The sequence below is a fragment of the Lactuca virosa genome, chromosome 8, assembly GCF_052849685.1.
Source record: "Lactuca virosa cultivar CGN04683 chromosome 8, Lactuca_virosa_CGN04683_v6, whole genome shotgun sequence".
Lineage (NCBI taxonomy): Eukaryota > Viridiplantae > Streptophyta > Magnoliopsida > Asterales > Asteraceae > Lactuca > Lactuca virosa.
Window position 1 is genome coordinate 247330803 of NC_136433.1, and position 22971 is coordinate 247353773.

General features: G+C 38.3%; 1 protein-coding gene across 1 annotated transcript; it reads right to left on the minus strand.

The window, feature by feature from the left end:
• Positions 1 to 5324: 5324 nt before the first annotated feature.
• Positions 5325 to 6149, minus strand: LOC145131397 (uncharacterized). The gene has a single exon (XM_079066086.1). The coding sequence runs from the start codon at positions 6147 to 6149 to the stop codon at positions 5325 to 5327; it is 825 nt and encodes a 274-aa protein (XP_078922212.1).
• Positions 6150 to 22971: the final 16822 nt, after the last annotated feature.

Below are 22971 nucleotides of genomic sequence, written 5' to 3' on the forward strand. Positions count from 1 at the left end.
TTGAAAATTCAAACCGTAGTCCAACAGCTGATGTTGGATCCATATCACTTGAGAACAACAGGCAGACGCAGCGACATACTCCGCTTCTGCTGTTGAGGTTGAGACGGTATGCTGCTTCTTGCACTGCCATAAGACCAGTCTATCTCCCAGAAATTGGCATCCTCCTGAAGTCGATTTTCTATCAAGCTCGCACCCGCCATAATTGCTGTCTGCAAAAGCGTAAAGATCAAATTCTGGATTTTTCGGATACCAAAGACCCAGTTTTGGGCAACCTTTGAGGTACCGAAAAATCCGTTTAACAGCATTTAAATGAGAAAGTTTAGGATTAGCCTGGTAGCGAGCGCATTGACAGACCGCAAACATTATGTCTGGGCGACTAGCAGTTAGATACATGAGTGACCCGATCATTGATCGATAGTACGTCTGATCTACGGATTCACCTTCAAGCTCAGGAGCCAGTAAAGGTCTCTCCGCCATGGGTGCAAGAGCAGGTTTCGCATCTCGGAACCCGAACTTCTCCAAAACATCATCCACATACTTTGCTTGGTGAATAAGGATTCCGGTTGAAGATTGTTGGACCTGAAGCCCCAAAAACGTGGTCATTTCCCCAAGCGAACTCATCTCGAACCGCTTCTTCATCACGGCTTCGAACTCCTTGCAAAGTTGTTGGCTTGTCGACCCGAAAATAATGTCGTCCACATAGATTTGAACAAGAATTTTATCCGGACCGACATGTTTGATAAATAAGGTTTGATCAATGGTGCCTCGGGAATAGCCGTGTTTAAGCAAATGTTGTGTTAGGGTAGCGTACCAAGCTCTAGGAGCTTGATGCAGCCCATATAAAGCTTTGTCTAACTTGTAGACATGGTTGGGAAGCTTTGAGTTAACGAAACTGGGTGGTTGGTCAACATAAATCTCCTCCTTGACCTTGCCATACAAGAAAGCCGTCTTGACGTCCATTTGGTATAATGTAAAGTTCATATAGGAAGCATATGCGAGGAAGATACGAATAGCCTCCAATCGCGCCACCGGTGCATAAACCTCCGTATAATCAAGACCCTCAATTTGCCGAAACCCGCGAACCACTAATCTCGCCTTGTTACGCACAATGATACCTGAGTCGTCTTGCTTGTTCCGAAAGACCCATCTGGTGTCAAGAGATTTCTTTCCTTTTGGCAGCTCCACCAACTTCCAAACCCCGAGCTTCTCGAATTGATTAAGTTCTTCATGCATGGCATCAACCCAGCTGGGCTCATTCAGAGCCATTTCGACATTTTTGGGCTCTATTTGAGAAATAAAGCAAGTGTAGAGACACGTATTAACGTCTCCACTCTGACTTCGCGTTTGAACACCGTCGCCTAGCTGGCCAATGACGTTTTCTATTGGATGGTCACGCTGAATGTGTGCAGGGATCTCGTAGCTGATGTCAGTGATAGAGACTGGAAGATTATGGATGTTAACCGCTCCGTCATTTCCTGTATGATCCACAGTAGATGAACAAGGTTCGTTTGTCGGATCTGCTACAAACTCTTCAGCAATGCTTTCTGGAAAGAGAAGTTCCATCAGATTTGAAGTTACAGCGGAAGTCTCTTGGTTCATGAACTCTCTTTCCACCGGAGTTAGAGGAGTAGCAACAGCATCAGGAGAAGTTTGTTGAGGAGAGGACTCAGAAGAATCAGTGTGAACAGAGGGCACCATTGGAGGATCAGAAGAAACCAGTGGTGGTCGGTAGACAACTTCCTCCTCTTCGTCTTCAATAATGATCTTCGAACTAGATGTAGACCCTGCTTGATTATCTGACGACACATTGAAGAATTTGAAAAGAGATGTGTAATCAAATAGCCAGTCTGGACCCACTCTAGCGTCTGTCTCATTTTCTTCAAGCCAACGAACGTCGAAAGACTCCACAATCTGTTTTGTCTTCTTATTATAAACCCTGTACGCAGTTCGAGCAGCATATCCAACAAAATAACAATCATCGGCTTTTGCATTGAATTTGGGGTTGGATTCCAAGTGGAGAAGGGTGCAAGGACAGCCAAACACTCGGAAATGGCTGACAGATGGCTTGTGTCCGTATAGAATTTTATACGGTGTTTTCATTTTGGCTTTGTTGATCAGCACACGATTCTGAACGTAGCACGCCGTGTTAATCGCCTCCGCCCAAAAGAACACAGGAAGTTTGGAATCACAAAGCATCGTCCTTGCGGCGTCTTTAAGAGTTCGATTCCTGCGTTCGGCAACACCGTTTTGTTTTGGTGTGCGAACAGAACTGAATTGACACACAATCCCTTTCTCAGCGCAAAAATGGTTAAGAATAGCATTCTTGAACTCTATTCCGTTATCAATACGCAGCGCTTTCACTCGGTTGTTAGTCTGATTCTCGATCATTACAATGAACCTTTTGATGAGGTAAGCGATCCCAGCTTTGTTGGACAGAAAGAAAACCCAAGTGAACCGAGAGTAGTCGTCTATCACAACGAGGCAGTATGAATTGCGATTGATGCTGAGAACGTTAACCGGACCAAATAAATCCATATGTAATAGCTCGAGCACATGACTAATGGAGTTGATCTGCTTTGGAAAGTGTGGTTTCCGATGATGTTTTCCTTGAGCACATAAAACACATTTTTCAAATGTAATGAAATCTCTGACAGGTAGACCTCGGACCAATTCGTTCTTTGCAAGCCGATTCAGGTTCTTTGCATTAGCGTGACCGAGACGACGATGCCACAACATCGCATTTTGTTCTGAGACTTTGGAGAATAGGCAAGTGACTTCGTTGGGGATGTTACTGTTCATGTCTATGATGTAGGCATTCCCATCCCGTTTAGATTTTACAAGAATCCACTCTTCCGGAATGACAACACCTGGCTTTAAGATCAGACATTCTTTATCTGTGAAATGCGTTGAATATCCCTTGTCGCAGATCTGGGACACGCTCAATAGGCTATGTTTCAATTCAGGGGCATAGTTAACATTCTCAAAATTCAGCACTCCATTTGAAACTGTTCCCTTTTGAGTTATCTTTCCTCCTTCGCCTCCCGCAAAAGAGACATATCCCCCATTAAATGTCTGAATGTCGTGCAATTGGGATATATCTCCGGTCATGTGCCGGGAGCAGCCGCTGTCGACATACCAGGGTCTGACGACATTCCTCCGCAACTGTCCCTACACGATGACCGGAATTATTTAGATTTGGGGACCCAGGTCATCACAGTCCTGGGTTTACCCTTCAGTTTCACAGATTTTTCATTTGATTTTTCGTTTTCATGAGATTCCGAGGTAAATGGTGACTGATCTGAATTCAGTTTAGGTATCCACTGAAAGTTAGGTTTTAAAAATTTATTAGTTTGCTTCGAGCCGGTGGATTTTCTACTCGAAGAGTTTGAAGATCCGTTCCTGCTTTTTGACAAAATCGACTTGGGCTTAGCCTGAGTTGATTTTGGCAAACTATTGTTGAATTTATGAAAAACCTGTTTATTCTTTTGAAAATTGGTCATTTTCTTGTTTGGTTTTGTGTTTAAGTCACCATTTCGAGAACGAGTTCTGGGGAATGTTCTAGTTAAAGATCGTCCCCGAAATTCATTCTCTCCTCTTCTTGATGTGTGAGATACAAACATTCGATTCAAACAGTTTCTTGCAATATGTCCAGCAGTGCCACAGTTAAAACAGGTTTGTTTCTTATCAATGATTTTGGCACTGCTATTGACAGATTTCTTTCGTTTATTGTTGTTTCTAACACTTTCACATTTGCAAGAAAGATCACAAGTTTTTGAAGCAGATGTGGAAGGTGTAGAAACATTTGAATCAGACATAGAAACATTAGCAAGCACATTATTATCAGTTGCAGTCTTATCAAAGTAAACAATACCACCAGACACAAAGTTGTCTAATTTCGAGTTTAATGTGGACTCATTACATAAACTAACACCAAACTTTGACACATCATTATCACTAGACTCAAGAACATCAAACTTTTCATCTCTTTGCTCCCCCTGAGCTATGGACTTATCTCCACTCAAATTGGAAACGTTAGTACCCAAAACCTTATCATTTGTCTGTATTGCTTGCTCAGAAGCTGACTTTCCATATACCATGTAAGATTCTCTGTCAATTTCTTCTTGAGACAAGGGAATAGCAGTGTAGTTATGATGGAAGGGAGGGGGGACACTCTCAAATCCTAATCCAACTTTTATCTGATTTCCATGAGTGATATCTCTCCAGTGCATTTGTCCCTCAATCATTTTTGCAATTGTTTCACTTGACCCATCATATTTTTTAAAATTAAATTCAGCATTTTCAAAACGTGTTTTCAATGAGTCAAGTTCAGTGGACACGGCTTCAAATTTTCGTTTGAGATGATCATAGTTCTCACATTTGTTGCTGTAGTCTTCTTGCAATTTCCTAAAATCCTTTATTTTATTTTCTAGTTGAGTTTTTAAGGGCTTTTGGTTTTTCCTAAGTGTGTATCCCTCATATTTCAAGTCCTCATTCTCTCTATTGATTAATTCTATTGATTCTCGCAAATATTTAATAGTTTTAGCACAAGATGGAGAACAACCAGATTCACTTACCTCGGGCTTGGATGGCTCAGAAGTAGTTTGCACCATGAAGGAAAACTGGAGATTCATCATTTCTTCTTCGGGATCTGCCTCCGTCTCTTTCTCCTTACAATCCTCGATCTGGGCCAGAAAGGTATTTTCAGGTCCTGAGATATTCAGGGCTTGAATTTGATCTTCCCAATCAAAGGATTGGGCCACCATTGCCAAATTTGCAGATTGATTGGTTGATGATGATCCTTTGTTGTTGTTGTGGACGTAGGTAACTGGCACCACGGTTCGATCAGAATTTTCCCTTTTGTCAGGCTTTGGACATTCCCTAGCAAAATGCCCTGGCTCATGGCAGTTGTAGCAGCGAAGTTTTCCTTTGTTAAACCCAACCTTTTTGTCAGAATTCACACTCCAGTTGTTTTTACCAGTTTTCTTGGAGAACAGCTTTTCCCTGAACATAGCCATAGCCATTTGCCATGTTATATCCATCTCTTCTATATCTTCAGGATGAATTTGATCAAGATCGACAAACGAAAGTTGTGGAGAGAGTTCTCCAGCCATGAAAGCATTATAGCAGTTTACCAAACCTGTAGCAAGAGCCATATTTTCTTCCTTTTCTTTCATGTTTGACATCTGAGAGCTGAAAACATGAGACTGAGAAGGTACAACATTAGATGATCCAGCATTGAGATTAACTTGCTGAGGCATGATCTAAGGTTGAGAGACTTGAACTTGTTGCATGGAAAGGGGAACATAGGATGTAGGTTGAATCGATTAATGAGTCATGAAGGGTTGAACTTGTGGAACATGTGTAGTTGGGGTAACTTGAGGAGCTTGTGCAACTGTGAAGCTTGAAAAAGCATTGTTGTTTGAGGTTTGGATCCCTAGATTTGCAGTGGAATAAGAATTAACATGATTAATCTCCCTCTGCTTGTCATCAAGATCACAAGCCTTGATGATAGCCATTGTTTCTGCCAAACTCAGCCTGTTTAAGTCTTTTGTTTTCTTAATCACTGAGACATTCATGTCCCAGGATTTTGGAAGAGAGTTTAACAATTTCTTATTGAGTTCTGATCTTGTTACTGAAACACCTGCAGAACTCATTTCTGTAGTGAGAGTAATGAACCTTTGGAGCTGATTCTCAAGAGTTTCACCCAGGACATAGTTGAACATGTTGAACTTTTGTCGAAGCATGTCCTGACGACTCTGCTTCATATCCTCATTACCCTCATAGACTTCGATTAGGGCTTCCCAAAGTGCCTTCGTAGATGTATAGTCACGGAAACCCTGAGCAATTTCTGGAGATAATGCCATTGTAAGCGTAGCAAGGGCTTTCTCCTGTTCTTCAACCCTTTCGAAATCCTCATCCGTATAATTTTGAATTCGTTTGTCGACAATGACTTCATCCACTACTGTAGTGATTCGAATTGGTCCTCTAAGTATACTGTGCCAAATCTTGAAGTCTTTCATTTTAATATACTTTTCAATTCGGTATTTCCATTCTGGAAAGCCTTCAGCATTCAAAAGTCGAGGAATCCGAGAAGTTGTTCCCATGATGGAGTCAAGCTCTTGATGTACTGTCATGCTTTGAGATTCCATGTTTAAAACTTTGAACAACTTAAATGATTGAAACCGCACACACAATCTTCACAACCGTACACTCAGTAACAAACACAACCGTACACAAAGCAGCAAACTCAACCGCACACACAACAGCAAACTCAACCGCACACACAGTAGCAAACCCAACCGTACACGCAACCGTACTCCTTCAAAGTTCCAACCGCACACCTTCAAAAACTCCAGCCGCACACTCAAAAAACACAACCACACAGTCAAAAGAACTGGATATTTTGGACAAATTTTAATTCCAAACTAGTAAACACAATGATTTAGTAGTTGTTCTTCAATTCAAAAGAATGAATGTATCTCAAAAACCACAATTTTCTTCAACCGCACAGTCAAAAATACTTCAATTGATACCAAATTGGCTCTGATACCAATTGTTAGTCCCAAAACTATAGATCCAAATAAGTAATCAGTGAAGTAATAACAATCAAAATAGAGTGTATAAGAAGTAAAAGAGAAATAACATCAAGCATGCACACATCTATAGCTTATAAATGTCAAGTACACCTTGAAAGTACACACAGATAAATCATTGTTCATTCGTCACTCACATCTGACACACTGACACAAACTAAAACTATTTATACCACCTGTAGCAGCACACAAGAGTGCAGCCGCACACGCGTGTACGGCCGCACACACAGTGTGCGGCCGCACACACAGTAACAGCAGCACACACCCACAACCAAGCTATAATTACTACAACACTCCCAAACATCCTACCAAGACCTATACAAAAGAATGCCTAGCCCAAACCATAAAATCATAGACCATCAGTTATAAATTTGTGTATCTATCATATATATATTCGCGTGTTTGATGGGTTTTCCGTCTTCTTTTGTTCTGACAGATCTACATACAAAGGCAGATCCACACACATGAAGATATAAAATCTTCTTTTTGATTTTCAAGTTGAAGATCATATCTTTTAACTCTTATTTTTTTTTGTTATTCTAAATATGATAGAGTATATTGTAGATTTTCTTTTTTCAGTTCATGTATCACATCGTTAACTGCAACTCTTATTGAGTATTTTTTGAAGCTTGTAAAGTGTATTTTGTTGATATTTGATTTGGTAAAATAAAAGCGATGTAAGGAGTATATATGACTTTGGTATTGTTGGTTGCTAATGTACATTTTTTTTGTATTTATGGCTTTGTAAGGAGTATCACATTAATCTTCAATCTTAGGTGATGCAACTGATATATTTATTTTTATTTTTGGAAATTAATATTCGCAAAACGGATATCAAGACAAAAAGTAAATTTTATCATTTACTTGTAATTTAGGTTTAATAATGTTAAAAAGGAGGTGTGGACCTTCCTTTTTCTGTAGTAAATGATAAAATGTTTTTATTTACCATAAAAGATCAATTTTCAGAAGTAACTGTGGTTAAACACCTTAAAAATATTAGTTTTATAAAATACTAAAAGGTTTTATATAAAATAAAGTTTGTATATAAATATAATATGTTAGAACTTTTATTGTGATCAAGTTATTAATAAAAAAATATGAAGTAAGTATTTTTTTTTTTTGTTTTCAAGATTATTAAATATATTAAATCAAGATATCTAATATTGTAAAAGTTTTGAATGGTATTCATTGTCAAGTACACAAAATATCTTTATGTATGACCAAGTAAAAATCTGATTTTATGGAAAGCCGGGATGCCATTCAGGTCCTGATTTTAATATATATATATATATATATATATATATATATATATATATATATATATATATATATATATATATATATATATATATATATAATTTTAATATATATATATATATATATATATATATATATATATATATATATATATATATATATATATATAGAGAGAGAGAGAGAGAGAGAGATATGTCTAGAAGGTAGGTAGGGCAGTATATGGGCTATAGTCCAGGACTTCTAAATTTTCTGAGCTTATTTTTATTTATTTACTTGTATAAACAATATTACTAAAGTTGTCTATTTGATATGTTTATGTTATTATAGTCATATTACAATTGATTATGATATACATATTTTTTTTATAATTTTTATTTTTATTAAAATATCATATAAATAATAATTAAGTTTTTTCAAATATTAAAAAAATTAAAGAAGATAAGACGTTTGTGTGTGTGAGCAAGCAAAAAATAAAGAGTGTTACCCTATTCCTATTGCAAAGTTTCTTTAATTTCTTATATATAAACTACAAATAAACGCTTAAATCCAAATAAATTATTTTTAAAAATCATTTTTATTTTTGTTGATAAAAAATTATTGTTTTAAGATCTTAATACTAAAAAAATGTTTTTATAATACACAATTTTTATGAATGGCTGTAATTTAAAAGACTTAATATACATAGTGTTATAATGGAGTATATATTTAGTATTTGTATTTGTAATCTAAATTAAAAACAAATTTTTATTTTCATTGTTAGTTTTATTTTTAGCTAAAAATTACATATCAATTTTAATCTAAAACATGTATATATTTTGTAATATTTACCTCAAAAAAGCACAATATAACTTTACTTTTACAACAAAATAACATAAAAGATATTGAGTAAATTACACGGATGGTTCCTATGGTTTGGGGTAATTTGCATGTTCGGTCCCTAACTTATTTTTCTACCTCCGAAAGTCTTTATTGTTTGTTTTCGTTACGCGTTTGATCCATACTATTTACTTTTGTTACACGCTTGGTCGAACTATTTGAAACCTTAGAAATCACCGTCGTATGTTTTCTCAAACCCACCACCTTGACAACGGTTGCCGCCCCCATTGGAAAACTGATTATAGAGAGTCGTCGTAGATCCACCATTAGATCGCAATCTTAACATTATTCGTTAAATGAAACTAATCGTTGTCCGCTACCAGATAAATAGTAATAGACGAAAATTAGTATTTGCTGCCCGTCTAGAGAGAACTGATCGACGAAAGGAACAAATCGTCGGAATGAAACAAGTCGAAAGAAAACAATTTGACGACCGCTGAAATGACACTAATTTTCGTTGGGAAACTAATCGCCAGAATGATATAAATCACCGCCGCCGCATCGCGCGGGTACGCTACTAGTGTGTGTGTGTGTGTGTGTATATATATATATATATATATATATATATATATATATATATATATTTCAAAGTCACTGCAATCAGTTTCATTACCTTTTGTATTATACCGAGCAAGGGGGTACAAACATGAACAATCATACTAAACACAACATATATATAAATTATAATAGGTATAATTTATGATACAAGAATTCTATTTTACTAGTCAAGCATACAAGGTTACACTATTTTGCTAAGACAATGATACAATTCAAATTAAACACATATGTACAATTCACTTTACATTATACTAGAAAAGGGACATACTATCAGTCATTTATTTTAGAATGACTATGATTTCATTATTATACACGTAAGCGTCAATATGGTTTTTGTGAGACAAAGTTCACTCGCTTATTTATTCAGTTAACTAAGCAAACACTATTAAAGTCGTGATGATTATAAGCAGAATCTCCCAATAGGGAACGAGACAAATGTATATAGATCTATAACGGGATTGAATATCCCGCACTCATACTGTTAGCTACACTTAGGCAGAAATGTCATATGAGTGACAAATGTCGTTACAGTTCTGGCGCCTACAAAGCGTCGTATCAGGCTTATTAATCTTAGTATGGTTATAATAACTCAGAAAAACATATGAACAAATACGATTAGTGTATAATTAAACCAAAGAGTACGAATACAAAGTCCTGGATTTACAATAATACAATTTACAGTTTTACATTACAACTTACATTTCAGCTGGTAGAGCCAGGCGCACTCACATTTACAGGTTTTACAAAGGAATACAAATATAGAACACTAGTTTACAAAATAGAGAAGCATACAATACGTAAAAAATTCTTTTTATAGTTTTTATTATGAACTAAAACTATGTTGCACTATTTTTATAATACAACAACACTTACACAGAATGGTTTTATGAGATTAAAACTACTTTTCAGTTACATTAGAAAATATTGGATTTTCTAGAACAATGAACATACTCACTATTTCAAGGAACCGAAAAAAGCCTTTAAACATAAATACTTATGCACTCACTCAACTTACATGTTGATACTCTCTTTTCAAAATACTTGTATTCTCAGAGAACCAGTAGACATGTACATCCCCGAGCTTTTGAGAAGACTGAGCAGTATAGAGTTGTGTCTTTTAGCATTTGCTATATTTTGGTGTCAATATACTTTGATTGAACACACTATGTAAAACTATTATTTCTTTAAATTCAATGGTTGTTGTACTTTGATTACTATGATGCATGTGTTGTGATACTAAAAAATGAAGTCATCCACCCCCAGACGTTTCCACCGCCCCGATTTGGGGTGTGACAATTGTAATTTGCTCCCACTTTCACTCAGGTATCTCTGGTTGTTGTAGTAAACCTGAGGGCTTTTGATATTCTACCTTGACGTTGGCGCAAGTTAGGCATTTGTGCACGTAGGTAGCAATCAATGCTTTCATGTTCGGCCAACAATACAGTTTCTTGAGGTCCAGATACATCTTGTCTGAACTTGGACGAACAGAGTATCGAGTCTTGCGTGCTTCGTTCATGACAACCTCTCTGTACCCACCGAACTTTGGCATCCAGATCTGGTTTATGAGATAAAGAACTCTGTCACCCTTGATTTCTAAGTTTTTATCCATCCCTCTTAATGCTTCACCTGTCATGTTCTCTGGTTTTAGGGCTTCTATCTGAGCCTCTTTGATGTGTGTTGACAAATGGGAATGGATTGTCATGGTTAGAGCTTTTATTCTGCGTCCTGAATACTCTTTTCGGCTAAGGGCATCTGTTACAACATTGGCTTTGCCGGGATGATAACGAATTTCGCATTCGTAGTCATTGAGTAGTTCTACCCATTTTCGTTGTTTCATATTAAGCTCTTTCTGGTCGAATATATGTTGAATACTTTTTGTTGGATTAGGTGTCTAAGGACATAACTATTTTGGTATGTACTTGACACGATTGTGATTATGGTTCTTTTGGGTTGTCTTCACCATAGCAACTGATAGGATGAACTAAGGAAAAAGAAGATTAATTATGATTTATTAATATATTATAAGAATAATATATTAAAAGAGAAATCATATTGTTTAATTAATATTAGTCAAGAATTAATTAAGAATTAGTTTTGTGACAAATACAGATTAATTAAATAAAGGGGACTGATATTGCATTTATATGATAGTTGCACTTAGGCTACGGAATCCTAATGGAAAGGGGATTGGATGAAATCTATGGGAAGCCCATATGGATTTCGTCCAAGGGCTTTCTACAGGGACTCCATGGGTTGCTTAAGGCATAAGAAGAGAATTAGGGTTCACCTGAAACCCTAGCAGCCCTCACAAGTATATAAAGACTCCTAAGGCTCCCAAAAACATGACTAACACTTCTAAGAGAACCCTAGACTTTTTTTGGTGCCTCCTTCTCCTTCTCCTAAGTCATCTTGTTGCTCATGGTGTTTGTGATTCCATTAGAGGTGCAACGTTTGAGGCACTAAGCTTTCAAGAGCCAAGATCAAGAGGAATTGAGATTGTTATTGCTACATAACAATCAAGGTAAGATCTAAACCCTAATTCATATGTTAATTTGATTATAGTATGCTAGATATAGGGTTTATGAGCTTTGGATTATTATTGCATGTTCATTAGACAAACTAGATCCAAAGCTTTAGGGTTTGCATGCACACCATAGGATTGATATTTTGCTCAAAACCCATCACTTTTGTGGTCTGTGAAGATGATGCACTTTGTACCATAAAGATAGTGCTTCAAAATCTTCAGAGCAAACAAGACTGCACCCAGCTCCAAGTCACGAGTAGTGTTGTTGACCTCATGTGTTTTTAGTTGTCGTGAGGCATATGCAATAAACTTTCATCGCTACATCAGCATACAACCGAGTCCTTGATTGGATGCATCATAGTATACTACGAAATCTTCTGTCCCTTTTGGGAGAGACAAGATAGGTGCGTTGCACAGGGCTTGCTTCAGAGTTTGGAATGCAGTGTCTTGTTTCTCTCCATAGCTGAATGTTACACCCTTCTGAGTCAGGGTAGTAAGTGGTTTTGCCACCCTTGAGAAGTTATGTATGAATCTGCGGTAATAGCCAGCCAGGCCTAAAAATTGACGGATTTCTATTGGCGTTCATGGTGTTGACCAGTTCCTGATTGCTTTAATTTTGGAGGGGTCCACATAAATTCCCTCTTCGCTGACCACGTGACCTAGGAAATCTACTTTCCTAATCGAAAATTCGCACTTGGAGAACTTCGAATAAATCTTTTCTGCTCTTAATATTTCTAAGGCCTGTCGAAGGTGCTGACTCTGTTCCTCTTTACTTCATGAATATATGAGTATATCATCTATGAATACTATCACGAACTTGTCAAGGAAAGGACGGCATACCCTGTTCATTAAATCCATGAACATTGCGAGAGCATTGGTCAGTCTGAAGGGCATCACTACAAATTCATAGTGACCATAAGGAGTTCGAAATCCATTTTTGGGAACATCACTTTCCTGGACTTGTAGTTGGTGGTATCCGGATCTCTGGTCGATCTTTGAAAAGTAGTTCGCTCCTTGGAGTTGATCGAACAAGTAGTCTATTCGTCGTAGAGGGTATCGGTTCTTAATGGTAAGCTTGTTTAGTTCACGGTAGTTGATGCACATGCGGAACGATCCATCCTTTTTCTTAACGAACATGACCGATGCTCCCCAGGGTGAGAAGCTTGGTCTAATGAACCCTTTGTTGAGTAGTTCGTTTAGTTGGCTGGATAACTCTTGCATCTCTGCTGGTGCTAGACAGTAAGGTGATATGGCTACTGGGGTAGCTCCATGAATAAGGTCGATTTGAAACTCGACTTGACACGTAGGTGGTACCCCTGGAAGATCTTTAGGACATATATCAAGAACATTACAGACTTCAGGAATACTCTTGAGGTCTTTCACTTCTTTCTTTTCATTCATGAAATGTGCCAAGAATACTTGGTATTCCTTGCGTAGATATTTTTGAGCTTTGACGCAAGAGATAATGCGAAGGTTTATACTGGGTTTATCGTCGTAAATGAAGAGGGTTTCGCCACTTGGCAGATTAATGCGAACGGCCTTTTCGTAGCATAGAATATTAGCACGATGGGGACTTAGCCAATCCATGCCGATGATAATGTCGAATATTTTTATAGAGACTGCCATAAGGTTAATTTTGGAAAAAATGGTTGTTTAGGTTCTTTCTGTCTTTCCATTTGCCATTTCGATGGTGAACGTTTTGTTTGGTGATTTTTGTGTATGTTTGACTAAATTTTTAAATTTGTGATCACGAAACTCCTCTCTGCACCACTATCAAACAGTATACATGCATAAGAGTTATCGAGGAGAAACGTACCTGTGACCACAGTAGGATCTGCTATTGCTTCCTCCTGTCCCATTGCTAGTACTCTTCTCATTGCCCTGTTTCTCCGAATCCATAGCAAGTGCGGCCCACTCCTAAATTTGTGGTTGGAGTGGCCTGTTGGGCTTCATCCTTGCAAAAACGGACAGTGTATCCTTTCTTCTTGCACTTTGTGCAATACATTTCCTGGCATGCACCAACATGATGGTAGTTACATTTATTGCATTTCGGTAGATTTCTAGCATATTGTTTTGCTGGCGCTGGGGGGGGGGGGGGGTACAGTGAAAGTGTGAGCTACCACTATTTGTTGCTTTTTGGGATTTTCCTTTGTTGTGTTGCCCTTTCTATTGTTCCACGGTCTTCTTCTGTTATCACTTTCCTTCGGTTGTTCAGGAATGGCTGTTATTATGCCCTGGCAGACTTTGTGATCAATGAGTCGTTGTGCCAATCGTTTTGCGTTGTCGAAATTAATAGGGTTGGAAGCTATTACATGTCCTTGGATCTGGGGTGCCAAACCCCACATGTATTTATCCACCTTCTTTGCTTCCGGAGTAACCATCCCGGGACACAATACAGCTAGATCACTGAATTTGGTCGTGTAGGTGGCGAGGTCGGATCCCGTCATTTTAAGATTCCACAAACCATTTTCCAAATTTTACTCTTCTCCCCTTGGGCAATACTCTTCTAGCATTAAGATCTTCAGGTCTTCCCAGTTCATGGAATTTGCCACCGGAAGGGTTAATCTTTGACATGGCCCTTCCACCAAGTAAGAGCTCTTTTAGAGAAAGTTTAAGATGCATATTTGACTTTACTTGTTTCTGGACACACACATATTTCAAATACTGATCAGTCTTCTCGAACCATTACATTATTGCGATTACACCTCCGCTACCGTTGAAAGTTTTAGGTTTTCATTTGGTGAAGTCTTTATATGAACATTCCCTTGGGTGTCTTTGACTTTCTCCGTTGTTAGAAGGGTGAGCACCACTACCCAACCCACTGGAACCAATTGTGTTAACGTGTGACATGGTTGCTGCCATGGCGGCTGTGACTGCTCCTTGGAACTTAGCAGGGTCGAACTGTGGAAGTGGTGACGGTGGTGAAGTTGGTGGATTATTATTGAAACGTTTGGGATTCTTTATTGGTGGCATCTTTCTGCCATAGAGTTAAAAGTGAAAAGATGGTAAGTATTCAATAATGATTGTAAGTTGGGTGTTAATAAACTAATTTTATTAGTTTCTACATGCATTATGTTCCGACTCGTAATGTATTCAATTCATAATGGAAATCTATATAAAATATAAACTTCTGAATTTCAATAGTAATTCCTTCAATGAAATTATGTGATTTGATCCATACCCGGCCTCTCTAAAATTACAATAAGTAATTATAGGTTACCATGGGTAAATAAATTGTAACAATGAAGTCATGAAATCGGTCTTAACTCCCAATGTAGTAAAATGCTTGTCAATTTCTTTGATATATTTGATACATATGTTTTGGAAAATTTGACCTTGATACCGGTCTACTATACCTCAAAGTTTAAAGGAAAAATCTTGACAGTACTATGGTCCCCCGAATAGTATAAACACCTAATCACAGGGTTGAGTTTATATGTAGATAAGAGTAGTATTTAACGCATATCTGCAATCCTAGTGTATATAAAAAATAGGGGTTGTGCAAAACATTACTCGTGGCGGGCATTGCCCTGAGTATTGGACTCTGCCTCATGGGCTCTGTTTCCATCAAACGCCTCTCTAGTGTACCCTGACGCTCCCAAAGTGCTCTTATTTCAGCTCGGTCAGCATTCATCTCTTCTTGAAGAGATTCGGTATAGTTGTTGGTCTGATCATGGTCTTCATCCAGACGACGAAGGTTAACTGTGTTGACTTGGGCAGTAGCGTTTACTACCATGATTTGGTTGACTGATGCTTGTGCTTGTTCCATTTTACGAGCTATGTTGCGTACTACGACATGAAGATCCCTGTCAGCTGAACCTTCTTGAGAGAGGTTATAGAAGCCTCTTTCCATTCTGTAAGAAGAGCGTTGGCCCTGTTCTTGGCCCCATCTCCTTATGTCCACAACCCAAATGTTTGTTGTGCCGAAGAAGTTTTTGCCTAGGTGCAGGGTATCGGACAGCTCGCGGTGGGTTGTAGGCTTCTACGTCCGAGTCAGTGTCATCTGAATCTTCCTCTTCTTCGTCTTCCATTGGTTCATCCTCTTCATCGTCCTCCATTGTTTCCTCTTCTATTATTTCTTCAGGATCCTCCTCCGGATCCTATTCAATCCCTCCACCGTTGCCTTGATTTTGGAGATAAGGGTCTCAATGTAGGTGAATTCCTGCCATTTAGTCTGTGCAAGAATAGGGATGTGAGAAATACATGAAAAACTTAAGTGTATGTAACTAATTATCGAAGTCTAATTGTTGTTTTTATGCTTCTTATAGTATCATAAAATACTCCTATAGTATTTATGTTTGGTTCTAAAGTTTATAGGGTTGGTAAGTTTTTAGACTTGTTGCTCGCTACGGCTATTCCAAGGCATATGCTAGTCAACTCTCAGACAAATATAGTTGATCAGGCTATATTAATCCCAAACATGATTACATAATACAAGGAACGCTCATAGTGTTCAACGCATCTTGAATACTTTTGTTTTGTTCTTATTATGACGTTGTTTAAGTACAAATGTATGCATGTATACTTTTTATAAAACTACTATTATATTTAAAAAGTAGAACTCTGGGTCAAAGTGTTTTAGTCCCATTATATTTATAGTTGTATATCATATGGTTTGATATACTTAGTTCACTATAAACAATTCTCTGATACCAATCTGTCACACCCCCAAACCGGAACGACGGAAACGTTCGGGGGCGGAGGACGTCATGTACAGTATCATAACAATTGAATAGTAAAGAAAGCAAACACAAACATCATAGATATAATTTAAAAGGTTACATTTTTTCAAAGTTTACATGTTTCCAAATAAATTATCATATGATGACAAAAGATGTTTTGAACTAACGCCTTAGCGCTCCGTCCTCAAAAGCTGTGGTTACCTGTATTACTGATTTCCTGAGAATACAAGTTATTCGAAAAAGTGTCAACAATTAAGTTGGTGAGTTCATAAGTATTTGTATGAAAAGTTGTATGTTATGAAGTCATGTTTGTTCTAAAAAATCTGATATTTTCTTTAAAATGAGTTGTAAGCCGTTTGCTGTAAAACGAAAGTGTTTAACCCAAAAAATCCTATATTTTCCAATAAAGTTGATTTGTAGTCTTAAAAGCTCCAAGACCGAAAAGTACAAGTATAAATGTCATACTTAGTTTATTAACGTGTAGTTTTATTTGTAAGTAAACCCGTTTGAAGCGATATGTTTTTACGTAAAATAAGTGTATTGTCGATTTTACGTAAAAATAAAGTTTTGTCGTTTATCATATGAGTTTTCATAACCGTGCTAATAATTAATTGCCCGCCTCGACGTTCTTCAGGCGTCGAAATGATACGACATTTGTCATCCATTGAGAGAAAAACATTTGAGAAACACTTTAACAAACGTTAGTACAACTTATAGATTACAGAATAAAGTTAATATCAAAGGATCATAAAGTTCAACAATAATTAGAAGTTAGAGTTGTTAGATAGTTAGTTGCGGAAATGTATGTTCGAAAATGTAAGGAAATATAAATGACAGCAAGTTATATATCAAGTAAACACTATGCTTATTCGTGACAAGGTTTGCAATCAAACACAAGTCAGCAAGAGTGATCAGCTAAAATGAAGAAGTCTCAAGGAATTGATCCGAAGGAGAGTTTGAGAGTTTGATCTTAAAATATAAGTGTAAGTTTAGAAAGAACTTTGAAGGTAAGAAACAATTTAGAGAGAGTAATTCAGATAAAGAGAGAACAGATATGTTAGAGATGTAAGGGATGTGTTTCATTCAAAAGATGAGAACTCTATTTATAGAGTCTCGTGAAATTACATGGAGAATAAACAAAGACTAAAATTCTGACAAAGTGTCCATGCAAGGCACAATAGATAATACAATGTAAACGGATAAGTTAAATAAAGAAAATAAATAAGTCTTTGTTGCTGATGAAGACATTGCGGATAACGTCTTTGGGAGAGCTTGCGGTAGAGAAGTTCATTGCGGTTGAGGAGATGGCTTCGGATTGACAAGTTTAAGAGGGTCACTTTCTTGCATCAAAAATTTCCCCTAAGTAACCTCTTCAACTTTTTCTTCATTTGTCAAGCTTCAAGAATTTGACGAGAAGCCACCAGAATTTTCTGACTTCTCCGAGCCATTGGATTCTCCTTGAGATTTCAAACTTAACTTCATTGGTTGTGTGTTTAGATCTCTGGACTGCGGTTTGAGTAATCTCCAGCTGCTTGCGGGTCAAGCAATGCATTGCAGTCATTGGAATGAACTATTTGATCTCAGTGTTTGATCGTTTGAAAATGACTCCAAGATGAAGGAAGTTTGTCGCTCCTAAGGATCTTTCTTGGAAACCTTCAGTGAGCACCGGAGCAGGATAAAGGGATTGGAGATTGAACTTCTGGACAGGATCCATAAGAATGTCTGCATTGATTTTTGCAAAATCACACACTTTTTCCTTGAGATATATGCATGCTTTTTCGTATGCAATTTTCATCTTTGGATATTTCTCAGACTTGATCTGAAACACCCTAGCAATCAGAAATACTTCCTCCGAATTCATACAAGGGAAGTCTGCTTGGATTTGGATGTAATCTTGATCTTTTCTTGTCAGTGTGTATTGGATGAAGTCTGTCTTCATGAACTTCCATGGCTTGAAACTCTTGACTACGGAAGGTTTGTCATTGGACCAGATGCTCTCAAATTTAGATCCATGCTTGGCATGAAATCTGTTAAGTCATTCAAATTCGAGAGGTAGCCTTTGAACATCAGGGAGGTTGCGGTTGAATGGTTCTGTAACATCCATAAAATTCAAGCTAATTTAAAACTTTTTAAAACATTTAAAACCATTAAGTTATTACAGTTTGTTTTCAAAATAATTTAATCATCAGAGTATCCCCAGAACCAAATCATAAAATCATGGGATGTGAGGAGCTGTACGATCACGCCTTCGCCTTCTCGTGATCATCAGAAGTACCTGAAACATAATCAACAACTGTAAGCCCGAAGCTTAGTGAGTTTCCCCAAAATACCAATGTCATACAAATATAACCGTATCATATAACAAATACAAAAAAACATGTATAATGAGCCTTCAGCCTGACTGGACCGCCTCGCAAGGCCTATAGCCTATCTGGACAGCTCCCGAGCCTTCGGCATGACTGCACTGCCTTGCAGGGCCTACAGCCTATCCGGACCGCTCACCGGGTACGTTGGCCTACAACACAAAGCAGGACCGCCTCAACCCAACCCCCAATCAAGAAAACATCTGCACATAAATATCATACGCTAGCTCATATCATATAACAGTCAAACTGATTGGTATAATGAGGATAACTCACCTAACACTGCTGAAATCCCGAAGATAAAACTCCAGCTGCTGGTTGACAGATTCCCGAACTGTCAACATCAAACAACACCCAATTAATAATTGGGTTCCTTGCCCAAAGTCCAATTCACACACTAAAGGCTCAATAATCAAGTAGTGGGCCAAAAGCCCAATATATGGCCCAATTTTCCAAATTGGGCCCAGACCTCTACATGGTCATTCTTTACAGCCCATCCAATTATTCTAGTCCAACTCTTTTTATTCCTATGGCCCAATATCACATAATCATAAAGGCCCAATTATGGCCCATCTATGGCCCAATTATCCAAATTGGGCCCAAGACTCTCACATGGGCCTCATCCTAAAATTCATACAATTATTTTAGTCCATTTACTTGTTCTTGGATAGCCCATCAATAGTCCAATCACCAAGGCCCAATAGGAAGGCCCAAGTGAAATTAGGGTTTTCACAAGAAATGACGAGGGTTAAGTGTTCCTACTTAACCCATTAATGACTTATTCCATTAAGGTCTTAATCCATTAAGTCCAATATTGCCCTACGTTAATTTGCCAATGATTATAATTTAATATTTTAAGTTCATTAAATAATTCTGATGCGGTCATGCTAAGTCCCAAATTAGGGTTTCATGGCATTAGGGTTTTCCAAACCCTAATTAGGGTTTCCAACCCATATTAGCCCAATAGGCCCAATAACTAGGTCCTTTGACCAATTAGGGTTCATTAGGCCCATTATGATTCCACTAGGCCCATTAAGATTTCACTAAGCCCATTAGGGATTCATTGGGCCCATTAGGGTTTCAAGCATCCCAATCGAATCAACACAACAAGGCAAAGCCCACTACCACCCGACACGGCGGCCGGTAGCGGCAGGAGGCGGCAGCCACCACCTCACGGTGGTGGTTAGAGTTTCATTTCATTATTCCGATCGATTACAACTTACAATACAATCTAAAAAATACACACACGCACAAAACTAATAAAAATACACACAGACAAACATAGCCACCTAATGGCGGCAGACGACTGTTCATGGTGGCAACCACCACCCTGCGGTAGTGGCGGTGGTCTTTCTTCGGATCTCTGGCCAAGGGGCACTCCAACGACCTTCTCCCATCATGGACACAACCCACAACACGCACATAAGTCCCTTTTTTCTCGAAAAATAAACCCACCACCCACTGAGGTGGGTGACGAAGGCGGCATGACAAGAAACGAACAGCGGCAGCGATAGCTTCGCGATTCCATGAACTCAACCACCATTCCACGGTGGCTTGCGGTGGACGGAGGGAGTCAGCCTCAAAACGGCAGTAGTGAGGCAGCCATCAGGAGGGAAATGAAGAGGGAAGAAGGTGGTTCGAACCCACCAAGTACAGCAGCAGCACCAGCAAAGAGACGACGGTTCGCTAACCTCGTCGGCAGCTTCGTCATCAACAGTAACGACATAACAACGGCTGGTGGTAAGGACCCGACTATAGGAGGATCATCCGTTATCCCCTGGTGGTCTTCAGTTCCTCCGGTCATAGAGGATTTCATCGTTGGTCTTGGGTGATCGAAACAGGCGACATGGTGGTGGCGTCGGGGTTAAGAGATAGAAGATGGGGGTGACGACAGGAGGGAGGTTGGAGGGAGAGTGGTGGCCGGTACATGATATTAGTGTTAGGGTTAGGTTGCATGAGGGTTAGGAAGAATTTATATGAAGGCTAAATACGGTGACGGGTTCATCCGTGTCTATCTTCAAACATATATATATATATATATATATATATATATATATATATATATATATATATATATATATATATATATATATATATATATATTACACATCTAGTTCCTTTCCATAAGAAAGCCTTTCCGTTAAAGTCCCCAAAACTTACTCCTTCAGTCCCTGTCTTTTTAAAATCTTTTCATAATAAGAACACAAAGTTACCAATCATACCCTGGCTTCTGAAAATCTTTACAATTTAGTCTGAATTTATCAAACAACCCCTCCCTCTACAAACTCTTTTCAATTTAAATCCAAATGATAGCAAACACCCCTTGACTTATGAAAATCTTTACAAATTAAGTCCCAAATTATAATTTAACCCCTAGAGATTCAAATCTTGCCATTTGGCTTCCAGAAACCAACACCCCACTAATTATTATTTGGTTTCGTATTATTATAATATTAAATAATAATTAGAATTACTTCTCGGGGTCCCGGGTTGTTATTTAATTATTATATTTTAAATGGGATGTTACATGTTCAAAGACAGTGAAGTAATTTGAATTGGGTGAGATCGAAATATCCCAATATTCGTCAGAGGGGGGTTATGCATTGGTCAAAACAGGCCTATAATCTTCATCGAGTAGTCTGTGGGTTGGATTAACCCAGATGTTGATCAAGGTTTCACCTATGGTGGTGTCGAAGCCGTGTTCTCTACATATTAACTTTGCAAATTTTCCTGATTTCTGATCTGTTTTCTTCTATCGAGTTGCAGGGGAGTCATTGGAGTGCTTAGATGACATGGTTGGTGCAAGGTTCTTGAACTGTGGGGGAGTCTCTGGGTGAGGAGAAGACTGATGTTGATCATCTTGTTGAATCTGTTACAGAGGATATTGATGAGGAGAATGAACTAGACTTTGAGTAGGTGAGTGCACATGACTTTTCTTTGGAGAAGGTTGAGGTGATGGTTGCGGTGTGGGAACCTTCTGTTGAATGATTAGTTGTTGATGACTTGAGCCAATTCGGATTGGTGATGTTAGATGCTGATGCGGAAGAGAATGTTGATGTGTAACAACCCGTTATTTCCGGTCAATGTAATGACTAAAAGTTGAGTCTTGTAACCTCTTTGTAAAGTAATAAGATTATCATCGAAAATGAAAGGTTCAAAAAGCTCTGTTTGGGTACACTATGTGGTAGATATCGTGATAAGGTTTCCAAAAATATAAAGAACGCTAGAATCCGAGTTATAACGAAGGAGTTATGACCAATCAAAGATTCGTAACACTACCGGTAAAGCGCTGTTAAGCATAAAACGAGAAATCTCAATAAAACACTTTTTAGCCTTAGGCATATAAATAAAAGTTGTAAATATCTTTAAACCGCGAGCATACATAAAAAGAACGCCCCAATCTGACTTCGTATGAGGAAGTTATGATTTTTCGAAGTTTCTGACCTAGCAGTAGACAACTAAAAACTCGAAATAGAGATCGAGCAGTCTTTAGCCAACACAACCTAAACGAAAGTTGAAGACCCCGACAATAGGAGTACAACAGTCAAAAGTCTGACGAAAATGGACATCAGATGAAGGAGTTATGGAATTTAAACGGACTTTTCCAGGTCCAGCCTGTTAAAAATAATATAATGAAAATAAATTCAAAATTAGCCGACGAAGTCTAAACGAGAGTTGTAGAGCCTTTTCACACCTACGCGTGCATATAAAGAACGTTGATATCGGAGCTCGTACGCAAAAGTTACGGATTTTACAAGTTCGGGACACAAAATCCGAGGCTGACTCAGCCTCACGACGTGAGGGGACCATGCTCACAACGTGAGCTCGTGATTGATGGGTTCCAGAGTGTCAGCCACGTCAAATCATCGAAGAGGATCATGCTGACTAAGCCTCACGACGTGAGACCCCAAATTAGCCACTATAAATAGAAGCTTAAGGGTGCCGGGTTTGGTGCTCATTTCTTTACTTCTAAGTGCTGTTACTCTGCGAAATTACCTCGATAAGCCTTCCCGAAGCCCCGGTTTTTCATACTCAAGTCCCGAAGGAAGTTCTACACTCCCGAGATCCCTGAGAATCCCGAGATTTCAACTCTCTCTAGTCGAAGTTCTGCTCGATTC

Bases quoted from the DNA above. Each gene is read 5' to 3' on its own strand.
- LOC145131397 (XM_079066086.1), bottom strand. From the start codon at position 6,149: ATGGAATCTCAAAGCATGACAGTACATCAAGAGCTTGACTCCATCATG.